The sequence below is a fragment of the Melospiza georgiana genome, chromosome 8 (assembly GCF_028018845.1).
Source record: "Melospiza georgiana isolate bMelGeo1 chromosome 8, bMelGeo1.pri, whole genome shotgun sequence".
Taxonomy (NCBI): domain Eukaryota; kingdom Metazoa; phylum Chordata; class Aves; order Passeriformes; family Passerellidae; genus Melospiza; species Melospiza georgiana.
This window is the reverse complement of record NC_080437.1, coordinates 7,525,921-7,548,067: the sequence shown is the minus strand read 5'-3', so window position 1 is coordinate 7,548,067 and position 22,147 is coordinate 7,525,921. Positions and strand designations below refer to the sequence as shown.

The window sequence follows — 22,147 nt, the reverse complement described above, 5'->3', positions numbered from 1 at the left end:
TGACTTGAATTAGGGACTGCAACATTTCCAGCTTCCCTGTAGAAGCTGAACAGGGGAATGGAACTCTTAAAAGGATGGCAGGAATGTATAATAAAAAGCAAGTATATTATCTGTTGTCATTTCTTAAATGACAGTAGTCCATAAATCCAGAACTCATTTAATTTTTGTCCAGTGTAACTACTTCTATTTGAAGAATCCTATATGCTAATATAACTGTGGTTTTTTAAAAATCTCTTCATAATGATTAATTACTGAGCATTTTCCTGCAGCAGTTGTTGATTTTGTGCAACTTTTAACTTGTCTGTAGGTTTCCACTGTACTATGAACTGAAGATAGCTTTTGTCATCTGGCTCCTTTCCCCATATACTAGAGGGGCAAGTTTAATCTACAGAAAATTCCTCCACCCACTGCTTTCTTCTAAAGAAAGGGTAAGAAATTACTCCTCAGGTTTTTAATGCCTAATATGGAAACACCATATGCTGAAATAAAAGCTGTTGCTAGATACACTACAAAAGCAGAGCAGCCTGTTACTGTCTTGCCTGGCAGCACCAATTTGGACTGGCAGAGGCAAGTGCACATGACTGTCCCTGTCTGTGCTTCTGCTTAACTGGTCTGAGCAGACAAGGTCCTGCCTCCATTGCCATGAGAGTTTGGTGTTCCCTGCTCTGCTTGAGGCACTCTGAGCAGCCCAGTTGAATGGAAATGATGCACCTTGAATTTCTGTGGAAACCCAGGGCACCAGGAATATTTCTCTGTCTGTTCTGGCGTGCCCTGACCCGCAGGGGAGCACTGTCTTTGACCCTCATTCATGGAGAAGGTTTCCTGGACTTCAAGATAAACTAGAACCCACAAAAGTGTGAAATAAATTATAAACATCGTGTAGGTGTATCACTTAGTGAGAAATTTAGGTTTTGGGATTTTTAGTATGTTGTGGATGGAAGCAAGATGGAGGGCACAGGGTGCCATCCTGGGTTTCTTCTTCATGCTTCTTCCTTCCCTTCATAGGTTTGAGTAGAATTTTGTAATTAGGACAAAGCCAACTCTTTAGGATCAGTTACTGAGTTAAAAGAGAAAATAATCTAAGTGTCAATTCTTAATTAGGTTGTGTAGTATGAAAATACCTTGTAACAAAAAATTGTTGACCAATTTGTGCCTTCTAATGAAAAGCTGCCAAACTCATGATAATGAAACTGTTTTTCTAATAAGAAATAATAAACACTTAGGTCCAAACACAAATTGCTGTCTCAAGTACCTTCAGTGCAAACCCAAAAAAGCCAACAACTAATACCCCCCTTGTAAAAGTAGCAATGCTTGCAGTAGTGCTGCAAGCACATGCACAGTACTCCCTGCACAGAAGCATGAACACAGCTTTACTAAAAGCTGTTGATGTTAACATTTTTTCCTAGCATAAACTAGTAATAACACTTCTCAGGATGATTGACATCAATGACTTTTTTTGGTTTGCAAACTGACAAGATAAGAGGAGAGACTTGTTACTGAGTTTGAAGGGTAGACCAGTCTGCAGCAGTAAATACCCAAACATAAAAATAGCTACAAGATGGTTAGCTTTGTCAAAGTATGACAGGGACACAGCTCTGCTTTAGCTCTTTTTCAGCATCAGTTTGGATGTGTGGAAAGAGCAATTAGCCAAGGTGTGGAGACAAGCACTGAGAAGCCCCACGCTACAGAAAATAGCATTTCTAAAGGTCAGTTCATAAGGCTAGACTTGGCCTTTATGAGGCAAAGCAAGTAGCTGACAAGATTGCCACTGATAGGAACAGTAAGGTCATCTTGACCTTCTAAGGGTTGTGCTAGGAACAATTTGCAACTTTGTAAGGTGAGGAGATACTTCACTGTAGTCTCCAAGCTGTTGGGAAGCACCTTGCAGACTTTTATCTTCAACTCCAGGCAATTACCCGAGCTTGAGATAAATGCCGTGCCTGTATTGTCCTGGTACTTAACTATTTCAAAGCTGTGGCTTTGGAAGCTCTTTGTAAGTCGGCTCTACCTTTCCAGGGAGCTTGTGTTAGATAAAGATATTTCTTGAAAAGCTTCTGTCCAACCAGTTAAGCTCACTCTCTGTAAGGAACTTGTTGCAATGTTTCTGAGCTGTACAAAAGTGATCTGCTTTATCTTCTTGTTTGACCACATATAATCCTTTTTCTTACATGAGAAAATTGTAATGAAGGAGACATCTGAATACAAAGATATATCCCATTAAATATTTTCTTAAATATTTCTTCTGTCTTCCTTTACTGATGGAAAAATAATAATACTGTGGAGTAATCTTACTCTCTTATGAACAGCCTTCTAAAATTTAAGTATGTTTTTCTTTTAGGAGATTGATGAGTACATAGTCCAAGCCAAAGAAAGAGGCTATGAGACCATGGTGAATTTTGGAAGGCAAGGGTTGAATTTGGCAGCAACTGCTGCAGTGACAGCAGCTGTAAAGGTGAGTTTCTGCTTGCATTAATTGCTTTTGAGTTTGGTATAGAACAGTGCAATTGTACTGAGGATCTATCATCTTACATAAAAAAGGTAAATTCTGCAAGTGTACTGAAAACCTAGGACACAATTAAAGGCTTGCAGCCCTCTCCTCCTCATACTGTGTGTGTTGGTTTGTTGAAGGTGGCTTGTAGTTATTTCTTGGATGATCAGATCAGTTAACTCTAATTCAAAAGGTACCATTCAGTTTTCTGTGCAGGCTTTTAATAAAGGTGACCATTGTTTCTTTTCTCTGTCTGTTGTGCTTTCTTGTTGATAAACAAACTTTTGAAAGGATTTCTGGCTTTTCTGCTGTTTTTCTCCAATCAACCTGAGGTAATGCCACATATGAATTAAGGCATGAAAGACTACTGCCATGGTTAAAAATTCTCTTGACACAATTAACCTGTTTGCAACTTGTTGGGTGAATTATTAAATTAATATACTAAACATAAGCCTGCCTATTGGTGTTTAGCATACACTTGCTTTGTCATTGTTTTCCATTAAATTATGGAGTGATCTGTTGTTTTTCCTACAAAACTCATCACCTTCAGTATTTCAGAGAGCTCTGGGTGTAGGAAAACAAAATACAAACTTATATGTCAGATTCTAAGCAATTTGTGCACCACTGAAAGGAATATACTCCAGACAATGTGTATCCTACCTAATAGTAATGAAAAACAAAAAACAAAACAAACAAACAAAAAAAAAAAAAAAAGAAAAGAAAAAGGTGTATGTCCAAGTGAAATCACAGGTTTAAGGCAATCAGGATTAATTTCTTCCTGGGAATAAATGGAGCCATTGTGCTCATAGTAACAGCACTGAAACCCTGAGCACTGGCAGTAGATAACAGAAGACAGTGTGGAGATCCCTGGCTGTCAGAGTTGAGTATGTACAGCTGGCATTTAGCTTGCATGTCTGGGCTTCTATGTGAACTTCCTGCATTATAAATAAAAGACATTCCTAAAAATTACATTTTCACATGCTGCCTCAAAAAGCTTTGGAAAAGTAGTCATGCATGTCTTGTTTGTTCATTTCCTCTCTTTTTAAAGATATGTGTGGGTGGTAACATTATGACTTTTTATTTTTAAATATGGTCATAATGAGCCCGAAATACTGAGAAAGTGATTAAATTTGATCACTGTAGGGGTTTTTTATTATTCAAATTCTTAATATTGCCTTGAGACATGAAATAATTTAGAATGTAATAAGTGCACCTCCAAAGGAATGAAAGTATTCAGAGTGAAAATAAGTTATTTAAATAAACCAAATAAACCCAACAAACAAACACTCAAAGTGCTCTACTGGGAGAAAAAGTTCAATTGCTAAATGCTAAAATGCAAATTCTTTCTATTACACATTTATTACAATAAGCACCTGTAAGGATTCTTATGCTTTGTGTGTGCCCCTTATGTTTGGCTGTGGTTGGATATTTCCTTGTTAATTTTTAGGGTGTAGCAGAAATATTGTAAAATAAGTAACCCCAGTATCTCCTCCCACTTTCTTCTGAAATAATGAATAACTTTTTCTGAATCTGTGTTTAGATTTCATTGCTATTCAGCTGTGACTGGCAAGATGCCTGCTCCATTTGTTAAAACTTGTTAAACATGCTCATGAATATTTGTACAGAATTAGTTCAGTGCAGATCAGATGCTAGGGAAAAACAACCACCACAATACCATAGACCTAAAATAGGCATGATTTTTTAACAGCATGAAAGAGGAGACTCACTGAAGAAAATCTTTATTTTGGCATGTTAAGCCTCTTGGGTTTGTCATTCCAAAATGCTGAGTGTGCCTGCTCCATGCAGGCAAATGGACTCAATGCATGTGTTCTTGATTTTGTTCCCTGTTTTTCAGGAGTTGACTGCTGCCTCCAGCAGGTGAAAAGATTATCCCTTCACCAGGAGCTGGTGGAGCATGCTATAGGATTTCAGCAACAGAACTGTAGTAGTGAGATCAGTCTTGATGGGAAAGAGGGCACACTTTCATCACTATTATTTTTTTTAATAGAGCACACATGCTTATTCTGACATAGCAAATCTCAAATTAGGAGAGGGGGAGAGGCTAAACATGTGTGCAAGGTTAAACCTATGTCAAAAGACACTAAAGTGTCCAAGAAAACTGCTTTTGCTGACTTTAGGAGGATGTTAAAATGGATTGGAAACTTGCTGAAATATTTGGAATATCAAATGTGGGAGAGAGTGATTTTCTTCAAGGGTTGTCACAGGAATAGGGGATTACCATTGTTGGCTCTGTTAGGGAGGTTGGAGCAGCCAGACAGGTCAGTCTGCTGAAATTTGACATAGATTTAAACCTGCTCCCCTATAGTTAAATTGAAATGTATTTGGCAGGAGTAGTGGCTTATAGCTTGCATTCTCATATTGATATTTTTAGCTGGTAGTAGTTAGCCACTGTTCATATAAAATGTAGTGTTTCAAAACCTCCTAAGTACCATACATTGGCAAAATAAATGGTGTTAAATTAGCATGTCAGAAAACAAATATTTGTAAAATCCTGATTTCTGGAGATTTAGAGATGAAAGATAGTCTGTGTTAAATTTTTTTCTTTATACTGAAGGAAATTTTTATTAGTAAAAGAATCAGAAACAAGATGCCTTAATAGGCTCAGTAGTTTATGGATTTGGGGAAATTATATCCACAACATTTAAGTTCCAGTGATGCATCTGCTTTTCAGGTCTTCTGAGATGATGGTTTCCTCTATGTTTCAATTTCAGCCAACCCATGAATTCAGATTTCTTGAGCTACTAGTGAAACCTGGTGTCCTTATTTTCTGAGCAGGGAAACTGCTACTTAAGCTGTGAAATACTCTGTTCCTCTTTATGAGGTCACACAACAGTGTTCATTTGTAAAGTGATGGTGATAATATGTTTTGAGGGCTGTGTCACAGACATGTTTTATGAAAAATCCTTTCCTTAGGATTTTTTCTCCTGAGGAGCTGAGAGGCCTCAGGAACAAAATGTAAACATTGATTATCTGCTGCTGTGGAATGCAGCAGATGCATCCGTGATTGGTCTCATGTGGTTGTTTCTAATTAATGGCCAATCACAGTCTGGCTGTCTGGACTGTCCTGGTCAGTCACAAGCCTTTGTTATCATTCTTTTTCTATGATGAAATCCTTTATTCTCTTCTTTTAGTGTAGTTTTAATGTAATATATATAATAAAATAATTCAAGCCTTCTAAAACATGGAGTCAAATCCTCATGTCTTCTCTCATCCTAAGACCCCTGTGAACACTGTCACAGGGCTGTGTTTCCTGAATGCCTTCTGGTCATCCTGAGTCTGCTGCCTTTTTGCTGCTGGAGTGTTTTTCTCCTGGCCTTGCTCACCCTTCCCCTTATCCCCACTCAGCTGTGCTGCAGCCAGCTGTGGCACACAGCCAGCATCTCTCTGGGGAGCAGCAGTGCTGTCATCCTCCTCCCTGCTGGGCTGCCTGGCGTGCTGCAGGGGTCATTCACGGGACAGCAGTCCCTGGGCAGGCTCAGAGGGAGCAGGAGTCATTCCCTGTCAGCTTGGATGGGATCAGGGAGAGAACAGCTGAGAATGTGGGTGCTGCATGCATTGGGAACCTGTCCAAGGCAGGCAGGCAGCTCCAGTCAGTGATCCTGCCCCCTGAGGGCTGCAAGTGCCATTGAACAGCAGAGTCCCTGAGGCTCACAGTGTGGGGTTTGTTTACAGCCACTTCCATAAAAGTACATGCTCAATAACACAATGGAAAATGGCATTTCATATATGAGGGTCAGCTGATGAGACTAATAGCTTACTAGAGGCTGAGTAGTCTTGAAAGGAGACCCTTAAATGGGCTGTATTTATTTCAAATAATTGATTTAGAAAGATATTATGACTTTAATTGGTGTCTCACATTGGTTACTGCTAATGTGTGTGGACTCTAAAACATGTTTAGTATGTTTTAGGAAATGCTATTGAATAATGAAGAAAAATCATTCTTTAGGACTTGCATTTTGTTTAAGACAACACACAGACTTCATCTCTCTTCAGTGTTTGCCTACTTAGAAATTTTAGTGCTGAAGTTATGTGATTTATTTTCTTTATCCCTGGCACTCTAATTGTAAATGTATGTGTTTCAATCTTTTGGGCTGCAGTTTAGTTCCCAGCCTCTGGGCTGAGTGCAGCCTGGTGTATTCCTTCCTTCCTGGCAGGGACTGGTGATGTGATGGGCCACCAGTGATAACTGCTCTGCCACCTTCTCCTGAGCAGTATCTGGGGAGAGGTGATGGCTGCTGCCACATCCAGGGCATGGCAGTGGAGGCAGGAGATCCTCTTCAGCTCCACCTACGCCTGAATTGCTCTGCTTTTAGGGCAAACATGTTGCTTTCAAGCTGTAACTCTTTGACCTTTCAAACAAAATAGTAAAGCTCTTGAAGCATTATTATTCTAAATGGGAATGTTACTCTCACATTTCCTGCAGTAGGAAGGAATTTAATATTTTTCTGCCAGACTTTCATCCTGAGCTGATAGTAATCCAGATCTACACAGAATGCTTTGTTTCAGCAGAAAGCAATTAACTGCTGGTTTTGGGCATGGGGGTGGAAGAATCTTCTGAAGTCTTAAATGCAGTGTGAGTGCAGTGCTGTGCACACTCCCACAGAACACCTTGGAATTTGTCCTTCAGTGTCCATGCAGTGGAGTTCAAGTAGAAATCAGACTTGATTTGGCTAGACTGGATGTTCCAGGTGTGGGACAGGGACTGGGGGCCCTCTAGGGAGTAGCTGCATAGGATTGGTGCCATGTGTGATGGGGACTGTCCAGCACAGCACAGCTCCCATTCTACTGTGACTCCCAGGCATGTGTGCTGCATCTTTTATTTGTGTATATATCCCTTCAAACTTCTCAATGTTTTCTGTGTGTAACTTGAGTAAAACTTTCCATCTTGGCAAGTAGTTTTGGAATGAAGGGGCCATTGTATAAATCCCTGCTGTGCTCCCTGAGTGAGGCAGTGCTCCACAGGAGCTCCAGCTGAACCATGCAGTTTGGTTAGGGGCACAGTGTTATTTTATGGCACATACTTGACTTTTTTTTCCTCCTTTGAAAAACAAAATTTTGTATCCAAAAGCTGCACTGGAAAATAGGGCTGAATGTTCCTAGCTTGGATCTAGTCCTCTGTCCACAGTGGAATAAGAAATATAGGCTTGTAATGTGAATGCTTAATATGTTAGTTGTTATAATCCTTATTGCATTATTCTATACAATTTCCAAATGTCTTTTTGTAGTATATCACATGATGAATGAACTTGCTGGGCAGCTGTTAAACAAGTGTGTCTTTCTATACTTTGCTGCTGGCCAAAACCAGCTTCTGTCACTGTTTTAAGTAGAGTCTGTTCACTCTTGGTGAGTGGAATTGTACTGAATTTGTATGGATTCTGCTGAGAACCAGCTAGGTCCATTTTACATATTCAGTAAAATATTTCAGTGTTCAGTGACTGAGACTTGAGTCCTGTTCCACCTCTTAAAGCATTGGACACAGTCTGATGAACACTCTTGTATCTTATAGCAGAGTGATATATTCACTGTAAGCTGTTACTTGTCAAAAGCAGCAGTTCTTTCTGCAGTTCTCTTCTCCATGTCCTCATAAAGGTCTCAGGCACAGCTGGTTCCTGATGTAGTTTACTTCAAATGCTTTTCAGTGCAGTAGTGGAAGGGCAGGATTTTTCCTGCCTTAAGAGAGACTTTAGGAGACCTGCCTCAAATGAGCCATTTTGGGGGATAAATTTGACTTTGGGATTTTTACAATCTTTAATACAGACACTGTGCAGTGTTTGTAGTGCACTTTAACTCAAAGGCAAGCTGTACTTCAGTTTGTGAGAACTGAGTCATCCTACCAGTATGTAGGAAGAGATAGAAAAGTTAAGGCTTCTGCTTCTCTCACAAGAAACCTTTTCTTTGTTGTTTGGTGACAATGATTGGGTAAGAATTATCATAGGTTTGTTGTGCTTGAGTAGAATACTGTCCACTGTCTTAATTTTATATGCTGTACTAATAACTAGTCATCAGAAAATTAATATTAGGTTTCAGGCACTTTTCCCCCTGCCTTTTGGTACCCACACAAGCTTCAGGAACTTTAATTCAACTGTCTGTTCACTTCACATGGCTATTTTTAACGTGGACTAATTCAGTGTGCTGGTCTACCAACTGCAAAAACAGTTGTCATGAGAGTGGGAGCAAATGGCTGTGGCCAGCAGTGCCAGAATTGCCTTCTGCTGGTGCTGTTGCAGAGAAAGGTGAATGGAATTGTACCCAGGTTTCTGCTCCTGCTAGCTAGCATGCTGGTCAAATGAAGAATTTTACTTAAAAGCTTCATTTGTAAGAATGAAACCAAGTCTTTAACACTTGCTTGAAGTGCAGTTCATGCACGGGCTTGTCAACCTTTCCCTGAAATGGTTATTTTTTGCCTTATGCCAGAGATGGAAGAATTAAGTGTTATTTTAACATGACTTTGAGTACTTGTTCTCGTGGTCTTATTCTTTTAGTTGCTTATGCAATAAATTAATCTTTAATGCTTTAATAATAACATCATCTGATGTAAGATGAAAGAGCTGCTGGATGACCTTTCTTTCCAACAGGGAAACTTCCATATGTTCCATATGGAAAAAAAGGGAAGACAGTTGGAGAAGGAATACTTGATGTGTGATTAACTATTCTCCTGTGTGGGGTTAGATTTGGGGTTGGTATTATGTCAGTAAAGCTGTATTAGTAAGAGGACTGCTAGTCTGGAGTCCAGGCAGGACCTCTTTGGTTTGTGGTTTCAAGTTTCTGTCAACTGGAGCTGCTTTTATAGTGCTGCCAGTTTTGCTGCCAGTTTCTCAGTTATTTGAGTTAATGTTACAGAGTGTATTTTTAACACTTTTCGCCTTAACCTTATTCAAATTTGTGGAATATATAATGGCAGAAAACTATCTTCAACCATACTCTTTAAAGTGGAAGTGTTACTGTCATGCTACCTTGAACTGCCATGTTTGAAGTGAACATTTCTGATGTGTGTTTCTTTTAAACACTTACCCTCAGCCTTTATTTGCTCAGATGAAAGGGTTGAAATGCAGCATTTGTAATTAAGCTGCCAGCTTGTGTAACTTTGTCACCTGGGAGCAATGTGGGTAAAAGCAATACTTTTAAAAGTGTAAAGCAACTGCGTGTGTCTGTTCAATGGGTTTTGTTGTGCAGCAAGGAAGCATGGGCTTATACATCTTAACCCAAGCTGAGCAGCAAAGTTAAACCTCTGCCTGGATTCCAAAGATATTGTTGTTGTATTTCAGAGCCAAGGTGCAATAACTGAGAAACTGAGAAGTTTCAGTATGCATGATTTGACTACTATACAAGGAGATGAGCCTGTTGGACAGAGAGCTTATCAGACATTGCCAGAAGCTAAGAAGAAAACCAGAGCCTCTACAAGTGAATCTTCAGGTATGTATCTTTTTTTCTTCCCTACCTAAAAGAACAATTCTCCCAAAGCAAAAGGGGAATAGCAGAAACACATTCACCCAATTTCTAAATGGAAAAGGCCTCAAAGAATTCCAATACACTTAAACAGAGTACACTCAAGCAAAGTAAATTATGACAGTTAAGAAATCCTTCCTGAATTACTTTCTTCTCACAGCCACTCTCAGTGTAATCATACTGTATTCATTGCTCCTGTCCTTGCCAATTGGCAACGAGAATTTATCACCAAAGTAAAACCTAATTGGAAGTCAAACATTATGTGATTAAGTGGAGTTTCTGTGACAAATGTACAAGAAGTTAAACGTGAAAACATATGGGAGCTGAGTAAATAGAAGAGAAAATTAATAGAAATTAATTCACCAGGCTTGTAGTAATAGATCAAAATGTAAAATTGCTTATGGTGATAGGAATAATAAAGGCATCAAGTTTTCATAATGGACTGATGAAAGATGATGTGTGGTCACCAATATATGGTTTTGTTCAGAGATACTATTGTTTCATTATTATATTACATGAACTGTTATTGTCATCATCACTTTGCTCTTGAGCTTGTCATGTTTGAAGGAAGGTTTTGCTGGAAGCCTGGTACCTACACCTTTTTAAATGGCAAGGCTGTGATGTCAAGGAGCTGATATTTCCCACAAAAGAAGTAGATCTGGGCTATTTCTTTTCACCTAAGCCTGTCCTTCCTTCTTATCCCTCTGTTTTGGGGAGGAGTAGTGTTTGTGGGGTCCAAGGGATTCCATGGATATGTGGTAGCCCATGAAGTTTGTAAGGAATAGGTGGCCAGCTGAAGGGAGCTAAGCTGAATTGCACATTGTTTCCAGAAGGTATCCTGTGCAGGGCAGTGTGAACTGGAGCTGCTGGCTGCAGAGAAAGCCAAGAATTCATGAAGAGCTGCACTAGAGATGGTGTCACTGCAGCTGTTGTGCAGGGTCTGTTCCTCACTCACACAGCATTACCCACCTAGCTGAAATAGCTTGAAAATGCTCTAAATTTTTTTTTTTAATGCTTCAATTTATACTATATAAATAATCACTGACTGTAAGATTCAATCTTAAATGTCAAAAAGCTTTCTTACAGCTAGTTGAATTTAATTAATTGTTTCTGCTGCTGGTCTGATATCTAACATACACCTCTCATGTTTACTTTGAATTTTCTGCAGCATTATGAACTTAAAAAAGATCAAAAGTGCACATAGATTTAGGAACACTGTGTAGCAATATTCTGCTGTGCTTAGCAAAATCTTATTTTTTGTGGTCTGAGCTGGGAGTTCTCTGCAAATTGCAGGACATGGATCATAGGGTGGTGCTGAGCTGGCAGTGAAAAAGGGAATGCTCTGATGGGATGCTGATGCATCACATGTTACAAACAGAGATAAGAAGTATTGGTGTCACTGCAAACACTGCTAGCCTGAAACAGAGAAACAGATGTGATTGAAATCTTTTGTGTTGAAAAGTATGAATTGAAACTATACTGGAAGCAGAGATGTGTTACCTCTGAAATGGCAGAAGAGAACAGCAGAATGTCTGCCTCAAGTAGCTGTGGAATAGATGATGTGATTCTAAGTTCTAGGGAAAAAACACTGAGGAAAAAAATTAGCTAAGCCTAAATAAAACATTGGCTTAAGATGAAATGTACATAGGTCATTAATACAGTTTGGTTTGGAGTCCAAAAGGTGTTCCTGAGTGTTACAGCCTGTAGATTCTGGGATAAAAAGAGAGTTTTGCAGAAGAAGGAACCAGAGTGGATTTGGGAGCTTTGTGATAGGTCTGCGATGGGGATTCGGGGCTGTTGGACCCCAAGGAGCTTTTCAGGGTGAGTTTTTAAGCAGTTTGTGCCCTCTAGTGAGAGTCTCAGGTAATAATCTTGGTCCTGGTTTTGCAGGATGTTAACAACCCTTAACAATACTTGGGTGTGTTACTGATCTGAAAGGAGCTTTGGTGTTAGAAATGCAGGAGGATGAGAGTATGAAGAGGGATCCTATGAATGAAAGTCATGGAATGGTTTGTGTTAAAGGGACCTTTAAATGTTTATGTAAGTGTAACCTCCCTCTCATGGGGATTATATCCAAAAATCTTGAGTACTTGTTAAGATGACCACTAAGGCTTTTGCAGTTTAGTGTAAAGCAGAAGATGTCAGCAGACTTGTGGTTCCAGTTTTGACTAATGAAGAATCACTGCATTTCACACCTGTGGAACCACGTGGCAGGATTAGAAGCACCAAACTTGTGGCAGAGTTGATGTTTCTGTTTTGAAATGAGCACATCATTTAAAAGGATAAATCATGTGTGGTAAAGATGAAAATCACGGCTCTCTTGGAAATCAAAAAGTTACAGCTACTTTTTTTTAATTATTTTCTTAAAGGTTATAAAACTCCACTTGAAAAAAATCCTGGAGATGATAAAACAGATGAAGAGATGGAAGGGACACATTCAGAGGATGAAATGTGTGCTCAGAGAGGCCTTCGAAGAACTCAGAGTATGAAATCGGTGAAAACGATTAAAGGCCGTAAAGAGGCAAGTATAATCCTGGTTAATGGAGTTTGTTTCTTCAGCCTATATTGGCATTTTTCATAGTGCAGACATTGATTTTTAATCCTGGAGAAGTTGTCAGCAATAACTGGGTTCTGGAATGCTAAATGGGGAAGGAAGTATGTGATAACAATATCTAGGCTTGGAGCTTTTGTAGTTTGGAGTGTTTAGGGGAAATCCATGAATGAAATGAACTAAGCAAGGAGCAGGGGAGAGGACATGAAACAGACTCTGTGCTTGCAATGCTAATTCTGACACCACTGAGGCCAGTTTCAGGAGCTGCTCACCTTGGAAGGGTTATGGATAGCAATATTATAATTTCCATGTTGTGCACACTTAAACACCTCCTGTTTAATAAAGAATATTCAGAATTTTTTAGTTCCTGTAGACACATGGCCTGACTCTCTATGATGTACAAAGAGAAGATCCCAGTTTGCATTCAATGCACTTTATATGTGCATGCATCACAAAATTTAAAGATACTTCAGGATAAATCTCTGTGAAATCTCATAGAAGCTTTTGGGTCATTCCAGGAAAACAGATGATACTTATTCTTCTTGCCCAATTCTGTTGAAACTTTGTTATTTAGTCATAGGCAGATTCTCTTAGTGAAGCTGGGGTGTCCAAAGCACACTGAAAGACATTTGCAAAATAAAATTAGTGGGCAGTTGAATCATAGTTCTGCTTGGTGTGACTCAACTCTTTGTTATAATTTTATTTTTCCCCCCAGATACGATATGGATCACTGAAATACAGAGTAAAGAAGAGACCTGCTGTATACTTTTAAGTGTACTGCACAATGCCTGCCAGAGAAACTGCTGTACTATAGTAACTTGAATTCAAGTGTTAAAGATCTGTGTACAATTCCTAAAATGAGTCTGTATGAACAGATAGGGTAGGACTTGTTTTTGTGAACCCAAGTGATCAGATCAAGTATTACTCTGTTTTTCTAGAATTGTTTAGATTTAAGTCTGGACAAGCTACAGCATGAATTTCAGCACTCCTTAAATAGGAGTTAAACGAGGAATGGGAAATACTCTTTTCCAGAGCTATTGGACAGATAGAAATAATTGCAACTCCAGTTAAATTAGCAGAAGGTTTAAGTATCTAGAGCTTGTGAGAATTGAACCATACTGTCCCCAAGTTTACATTGAAAGATAGATATACTTGAAATATTTTTCCGAACTACAATTCCTGAAAAGGCCTTTGTGTAATTTTTAAATGTACAGTTGAAAGGACAGTGGATGATGGTGGGAAAGAAAAAGGAAAGGTGAGATAGGTTGGATACATCCTTAACATCATCATCTTGCATCATATTGCCAAGCTTAGCAAACTGGGGGTACATATAGCACTTTATGCAAAACTCTGTAGTTTTGCACACTCTTAATGATTTACAACTGCACATGTCATTTTAGTGACTTGCTAGATAGGTTAGAGTTACATTTTGAATGCCAGCATTTCTTGTATTTTATGATCTTCTTAAAATTTATCTTGATTCCTTAAGTACACTTAGGATGCTGTAGATATTTGCTACTAACAATATTATCAGGTGCCTTTCTATGTATAATAGGGCTGTGTGGGTTTTGTCTCTGTGTGTGGTTTTTTTGGGGGGGTTTGGGGGTTTTTTTGTTTGTGGGGTTGTTTTGTTTGTGTCTGTCTTCCTCCATCTAAAGAGATGTAACATGATTTAAATCAGTTTTTGGTTAAAATTGTGGTAAGTAGAACTTGTAGCAATTCCAGTGATCTGCCTCAGGGATCTGATCAGCCCATGAGCTGTGTGTTAAAGTCGTGCTGCCATCAAGGTATGTATGAGCTTAGTCAGGCCCTGGTTTAGTTTTGCTCTACATTGCTTTAAGAACAAATATATTTATATATATGTGTACTTCAGAACATGTAGGAGTGTATATTTCATACCATATGTGGATTCTAAAATGGCCTGTGTAGTACTTTCTTTTATTGCTGAAGTTATTACTAAAATATTTGCATATAAATAGCTTTTCTTCTGAAAGTCTAGTTGATTTAGTCAGTCATTTTATAACCTAGAATCCCATGGCATATCTGCACAGAGATTAATTTTGAAATGTCTTTCAATATGCAGTGACTTGTCAAAATTACTTTTTTTAGGTCACCTTTGGTACTATTTTCTGCAGTTCTGAGAATTAGGCTGACTTTAGTTTGCTGTGTGACTATATTTCTACTGTGGATTCAGGGAGAAGCCGCCACTTTTTGCAGATAGTATTTTATTATGTATCTTTGGGACAGACCTTGTTACTTCCCTCAAAGAGGAAATGGCATGGAATTCCTCTTATCCTGGGATCTCTGACTTCAATCCTTAGGCCTTTCCCCAGGTATTGACAGTCATCTGCAAGTCTCCAGCAGAGATTTTAAATATATTCCTGAGGCTTGGGCAGTTCTTCTTCTGTTACAGCCATAGCAATTCACTGCTGGTCTGCAGCATTCAGAGTGGTTTTCTGTGTGCTTCAGCCAGGGCTTGAGTTCTGTGGGTACAAATGCAGCTGGTCTGTGTTGGTGTTGTTCCTCCCTGGCTGTGGGAAGTGTCTGCAAGCCCTGTGCAAAGCTGTGCTCAAGTACAACAGCACTTCAGCATCTCTGAGGAACCTCAGTGCTTTAGGGAGAAGTCCCAGCAGGCCACGTGTGATTAAAAGCTAAAACCTGTAAAACTTCACTCAGAAACACAGGAACAAGAAGACAGGAGGGCTGCTGTCTCCCAAATGAGTACAGTGTTAAAATCCCATCCCCTAACCAAACCTGTACCTTGTTATCCAGCTTTTCTAAGGAGCTGTGGGCAAGGAGTGATCACAAAAGCAACCTCCCCTGGAGTGTGGGACTTCTGCCCCAGGAATGTTTGTGCTTCTCCTCTGTTTCCCTGAGGTTTGTCTGTGTGTAAGACACTAAGGAACCCTAAGCTCTTGTATTTGCATCTCACCCCTCTCTGAATAGTAGACTGACCTGGGCCTGGGATGGAATCTCTAACTCTTACTGTAGAGTTGAAAACTTGCTGACACATTTTGCTGTAACTAATCATGCTTGTTTTACCAGCAAGCATGGCAAAAAAAATGATCATCTTTGTACAAATCATAATCCTGCATGAAGGAGTAGAGTAAGCCATTTTTATCAGAATTACAATTCCTGTACAGGTTCATGTAGATCCTGTTTTGGGGGTTGTTTTATGTTTTTAACACATTTCTAGGGCTAGAGATCATTGAAGTGTTTCAGGCTCTACCACACTCCTGTCAGGAAGTTGCTCTATGTGTCTCTATGTACCTGAGGCTGCAACTTCTGGCAGACTTGACTTACTAACTCAGTAGTGATAAAGGCTAAATAAATCCTCCTTTTCCTGGAACTTGCATGGAATTAGGAAAGCTGGCAGTATTATTCTTATTCATTACTGTTTGCATATAAATGTGCTTCTTTTCTTTCAGGTAACTGTCTTACATGATCAAACCTTCAATATTTTCCTAGCTGTTTTCTTCAGTCTAATAGCCAACTATACAAATGTTTTCTTGCCAGCGTGATTTTGATCTTTGAATTCATCCTCAAACTGGTTCACTGGATTATCTTCATTTTTTCTTCTTACTGTTCATTGTTAGGTGGTGCTTGTCAGGGCACAGTGGCATGATCAGCTTTTATCCCAGTGATACATAGTTCTCTCTCCTTGTTGAGTTTAGTTTACTTAGGTTTTGAAACACTACTAAAAGTCTTTTAACTTTGGTTTTAGCTTTCTAAAATACTAAAAGTCTTTTAACTTTGGTTACAGGGAATTTTCAAGCATTTTTTGCCTTAGCAACTGCACAAGTCATCTGTCTAGCTCTTGCCAGGAAAATTCTTGAAAAAAATGTTAAAAATCGATGTTTAACATTCTTTTTGGATTTGGAATGTAAAATGTAGTTGATGTCAAATTATCTAATCTTCTGAACAAAGTGTTTCCTGAGAACTGACTGACTGCCACCATCAGGACTGCTAATTTGACTGTAGTCAAACAAAGACTTGGGGTTTAAAAGTGCTTTAAAAGAGAATATGTTTTTCTGTTTAAATCATATCAAGGTTTCAAGCCTTTCCAAAATATGTCTGAACTGACTCAGCTTTCTTAGCAAGAGCCTGCTGTGCTTGTTAAAATAGCCAGTCTGAGATGAGGATTACATTGGTGGCCTCAGATGCAAGTGAGCTTAGGCTGGACTTGGATTGCAATGTAATTGCCAATATTGCTAATTCCTTTGGTGTGTGAAAGTAAGTGAATAACATCCAACAGACATTTTGCAAAGTATAATGAATTTTGAAATAGAAGATAACTTGGTAAAAGAGAATGGTGAAGAAAATGCTGGACACATTCAATGTGCTGTTCATGACAAAAATGTGTTTTATTTTTGGTGTTGCTTTTATTAATGGGAAGTTGGTATTTTTAAGTACTTTTTCTACAAAAATGTATGTGCAAAGGCAATACTTTAACATTTTTCAAGAACTTGTATTTTTAAATGCTACAAACCAGAGAATATACATTTGGACTGAAGATAGTAGCTTTAAAAAAATGCAATGTAAGCTTTAATTTTTATATTGTAATAATAACTTGCTGTCAACTTGTTTACATATTTGTAGGATGGAAACTTCATTATGCATTGACTTAGCTTGATGCTGACTTTAATAAATGCTGCTTTGAGCAAGATGCAGTGGGTATTTTATTACCTGAATTACTATTAACAAACTAGTCACTGTGTAATCTGTGTTCTGTTACTTATTGTAATGGTTCAAGCACCAAAAACAACCTAGCTGAACTTTGGAGAAACTTGAAAAACTCTTCAAAGTATGACTAAACTGCCCTTGAGGTTCTGCCATGAAGTCTGAAGCTAATTTAGGCTGAAATGAGATGTACCCTGCTAAAGGCAACTTGAACATGCTGTGGTGTCACCTGGTTTGATTAGATGTATGGTTCAGAGTAAATCAAAATTGAGATGCTCAGTGTCCCAAAAGAGTGTAACTTCCTGGGGAACTGCTGGACATCAAACTGATTTTGTTTTGCATTCCCTAGTCAGAGTTCTTCTGGTAATCCAGGGGAGGAGATGCATAGATGAATTTGGCCCTTTGCTTTTTCAAACCTCCTTTTGAGTCATCTGTTAACACCCCTACCAAAACCCAAGCAAAATCCTCAGTAACCACATTTTCTGGGCCTTGTTTGCAAGTTTCCTGGCTTACTTCCTCAAATAAAAGAATTTCTTGATATTGAGGAGAAAGATTTAAAAGACAATAGCAAGAAATAATTTTTAAGCATTGTGAAAATCCATCCCAGAAGCACAGACTGACTCTTAGGGGAACTTGCAGTGATTCAGTTTCTGATGTCAGAAAAGTTCATGCAGTACAAGCACCCTGCCAAGAAATTGTGGATGTCAGAAAGCAATGCTGACTTCTTTTCCTTTATTTCTTCAGCTGACATTTAGCAGGTAGTGAGAGCACTCCTGAATGTGGGCTAAAAGCTGCCTTCCTGCTTTTTAATATGACGCTGGTAAGACCCTCTCAGGGAATAATCTGAATATTCAAAACTAGTGCTGGTATGTGTATCTTGGGTTAAAATGTTAAATATTCAGCAGCAGCAATGGTGACAGGTCTTTTGGGGAGTTTTGTTGTTTGGTTTTTTGGTTTTGGGGGTTTTTGAAGTTCTGAGACATTGTGTATTTTCCCCACTAGTATGGGAAAACAAATGGTGGAATATGATGGGAAATCTAATACATATTGTGAAATCAATAGACTTCCAAAATTATTTTCCTCCTTTCTGTAGATGTATTCAGGAACAGAATGGGAGCCTGTCTTGTGTCTGCCTGCCTTTGCCAAACTTCAGCAGCAGATTGCTCTGTTTGCATTAGGATAGGAATTATGAAAGCAGCTGGAGCAGGGACTACAAGGAATTCAAAATGTAGGATTTCACTGCTGTCTGCTAATGTACAGTGGCTACATGGATGGGGAAGCTAAGAAACTATTTAGAAAGTTCATTTTTTTTCAGGCTGCAGCAGTTCCAAGGTAAGCAGCCCTTTGACCCTCACATCTTTCCCTGTGTACAACACTCACTATGTTGTGTGGCACTCACTGCTTCCTCAGGGAGCTGCACAACCCCAGTCAATCTTTCTACTCATTTTAGTGAAAATGAACTAAGAAAACTGAGGGAAAGTCATCCTACCTTACTGCCTTAAACAACAGAATTTCTTTGTATGGCTGAGGAGGAAGACTTTTTTAAAAAGCCCCAAAGCAAATCTAAAACCCTGTATAAAGTTAGTGTGATTGTAAACAAATGTAATGCTAGGCAAAATGCAGCCATAACCATGTGTGTTAGTGTTGAGGGAACTGTACCAGCAGCCACTCACTGTGCTTTGGTCAAACCCATTTTTGCCAGGTTTAATTAATGATGGTTTATGTCTCTATTCTTGCTAACTTGAAGGGACTTTCTTGTGCTGTTCACAGGATGTGGAGCTTTTAGGTGTTACTCTGCAAGCCCCTGGGTCAAGAGAGCATTTATAGTAGTTCAGATTGATCATTGAATTGGCAGGACAATCTCCTGGCCTTTGGGGAAGGCTACTGAGCAAAATAAACCTTTGGTAGAGGCCTGAAATTATCCAGTCTAGATTAAATCTTGATGTAAAACAATGGTTCTCTTAAAATAGAGGCCATGGAAGAAGGAAAGCTGCTCCCTTGTTCAAACCATGATGGAACAACTGCCAAGCTGTTGTGCTTTTCTCTGGGCTGTCTCTTGCAGCTCCCCTTGGAGTGCCAGTTTGCTGCAGAGATGTGGCTGCATCCCCCAAAGTCCTGCCTGGACCAACCTCCTCTCTTGGCAGCCCCCTCTCTCCTTGGCAACATCTTTGTTGGCAAGTTACAGTTAATTCTGAAGAATTTTTAACAAGCTCCCTTTGTGCAAATAAAGTAGATAGCTGTATTCTTTTACAAGTTATGTTCTTCACAGATCACTGTATCAGACTTGCTAAAGCACAGACATGCAGCCACTGAGCAGCAAAAGTACCAGTTTGTGAAAGCAATCTTTTCTCTTGTTCTGCCCTGCAAGGGCTGCTTCTGTAGAGTTTATTTCCTTTATTTTGTTGATGGAGATTAAACTTAATGGAACTTTACTCAGTTCTGTTCTGGTTTTGCAGGGAGTGTTCTTAAAAAAACTCCCCAGTGGTTCTTATGTTCTGCTTCAGGAACTAATCACTGTACAAGCTGTCTGTGTGCCTTGCCCTGTTGGGAAATAGTATTTTTAATCCACTCTCAGTTAATTTTCTTCTCTTTGACTTGTGGTTGTGCTGCCTCAGTTTAGATTTTGGATGAGGTAGAAAATATATTTTATAAAGAAACTTAAAATTTATTTGTAACTTTTATTATAAATGCATGTGCACGATAAGATACCGAAATACCAGTGGGTAGCCCATAACTAGTTCTGAGCATTTTTATGCACCAAGACATTTTGCTGTAATCCCTTTCTGGTTCTCTTCAAGAGTTCAACATGTGTGTGGTGAGGGAAGGCCCCAGGGATCACTTATTGTTCAGAAAGCACAGTGTTAACTCTCGAAGTACTGCAGTAATGATTGTGCATTGAACTTCTTAGTGAAGAAATCTTAGTAGCTACTCATTGAAATAAGTGTGCTGGTTTAGTGGTGAAATAGCTCTGCTTTTCACAGGTCCTTGTTTTAACAGCCCAAGATAAGCTGCCTTGCCAAAGCTTGGGATTTGGGGGCAGCTGATGTTGCTTACCACATGGAACAATTGTAATTAATTACAATGAAATTTCCTGGCTGAAACATGTTAGAATCTCTTATGGAGGAAAGAATATCACTACTGTTGGCTTACCTATCAAACTTTGAATAAAACTTTAATGGGACATAAAACAAGAAGTGGGAAATGATAAGAGAATAGTTTTGATAGTTTTTATTACTGGGGGAAGGGCATACTTTTAATAAGAATTGTTTTCTTTTTTTAATAATGATACCTAATTGAACAAGAAGCCTCGAGATTAAGCCTTGCATCATCCCTTTGTTTTTGCTGGAATGCTCATTGGAAATATCACATTTGGCCCTTTGTCAGATAAACTGGGCAGGAAACCAGTGTGTATGTCAGGTAAGATTGTTAAAAGGATTTTCTTAAGTATTCTACATGGAAAACATCTCTTTCCTGCCTGCCCCTGGGCCACCCTACTCAAACACTGCTCTGTCAGTGACCTGTATGAGCATTTCTCTGGGAGTGGAGCAGCACTGAAACTGGTTGGTGTCAGTGTGCTGAGCAGCACAGAGGCCAGGGAGTATTAGTGGGAGGTGAAAAAAAACTGATTTTGCTATGGCTGTCTCTACTGGAGCACAGTATTGCACACATTACCTAACTATGTAGTCCAAATAAAAAATATTTTCCTTTTTGTTCAGGGGGTAGGGGAGGCCACTTTACCTAAGCATCTTCAGGAGTGGGTTACTCCTGTCCTGGTGTTTTGTTTTCCAGCTGCATTTGCAAACAAAGGGTCTTGTTAAATGAGAACACTGTCTCAAGGAAATGCCAGGAGTGCTCTTCTTCCTCCTCCTTTGTAAGTGGTTCACATCCATTCTAATGATAAGAAAAACTACGCAGTAATTAAATTACTTTTTCTTGTCATAGTTTGAGTGAGTGGCAAAAATGAGGATGACATTTTTCTTTATGGGTTTGTGAACCAAACAAGATTAAAATGATATTGTGCATGAGTGTTAAAGGAATGCTAAATGAAGCAGAAAGTCAGGGTTACCCAAAAGACAAGTTTGTGTTTCTAAGTGCTGTTACAGCTGGGGTGACCAGCTGTGTGCCAGCTGCCCAAGCAAATTTGATAACAAATCTGCTTGGGGAAGGGAAGGAAAGCCTCCCAGAGGCTGTGAGCTGGAGCATCTGCCAGTAGCACTGCCTCTTGCCAAGACAGGGCTTCAGCACTCCAGAACTTCTGGAAGTCATCCTAGGGGGATTTTAGAGTTTCTTTCCATGAGATGCATGCGAAGGGAAATAAATGCGAGCGCTTGGAATTACCTTTTTAGCATGTTCTGCTTTTGAGGTTCCTTGTGCCTGTTCCTAGTGCTGGGTGCTCCTGTTTTGAATTCCTACACTGGCACTATCATAATAATGATTATAAACTCCTTCAGCATGTAAGGAATTAAGTGCTAGCTTTGTCTGGCCTGTGTTTTATTAGAGAATGTTCTTTTAAAATAAGAAGTTACACACCTCTATGTTCCTGATGAGTAGTTAAAGCTGCAGAAGAAATAAAAGAATTAGTGTTGTAGGTTGCCTGCAGAGGCATACAAGGAATGTCTGGCATACAGCACAGATTGAACAAAGCTCTTCTGATTTAGTTTTTTTAGATAGATCTGCTCTTGATAGAAGTTCTGTTAAAGGCTACACTAAAAAACCCACCTCTCTTCCTGTTGTCACAGAATACAAAGCCTGAGGGCATCATAAAGTTGTGCATTATCTATTTTCCTCTATGGTGTTCTGTTTCTGATGAAGTAGAATTACTTCCCCAAATACTAAAAATACTGAGATCCTTCAAAGTAATGAAAGTTAAGTTAGGTTGCAGGATGGATATCTCTGTTAAGAGTGCCAGAGAAAATAAAGGCTGCTCAGGTACTGAACAGGCTCCCAGGGCAGTGGTCACA

At 39.2% G+C, this 22,147-nt stretch overlaps 1 protein-coding gene across 1 annotated transcript in view; it reads left to right on the top strand.

The window, feature by feature from the left end:
* Positions 1 to 17,172, top strand: part of REEP3 (receptor accessory protein 3) — a 37,013-nt gene extending 19,841 nt beyond the window's left edge. The window contains exons 4-8 of the mRNA XM_058029576.1: positions 308 to 428; positions 2,339 to 2,452; positions 9,775 to 9,922; positions 12,325 to 12,476; positions 13,222 to 17,172. Coding sequence (XP_057885559.1) covers positions 308 to 428; positions 2,339 to 2,452; positions 9,775 to 9,922; positions 12,325 to 12,476; positions 13,222 to 13,278 — 592 coding nt within the window. The 3' untranslated portion in view covers positions 13,279 to 17,172. The remainder of the gene's footprint in view (positions 1 to 307; positions 429 to 2,338; positions 2,453 to 9,774; positions 9,923 to 12,324; positions 12,477 to 13,221) is intronic.
* Positions 17,173 to 22,147: the final 4,975 nt, after the last annotated feature.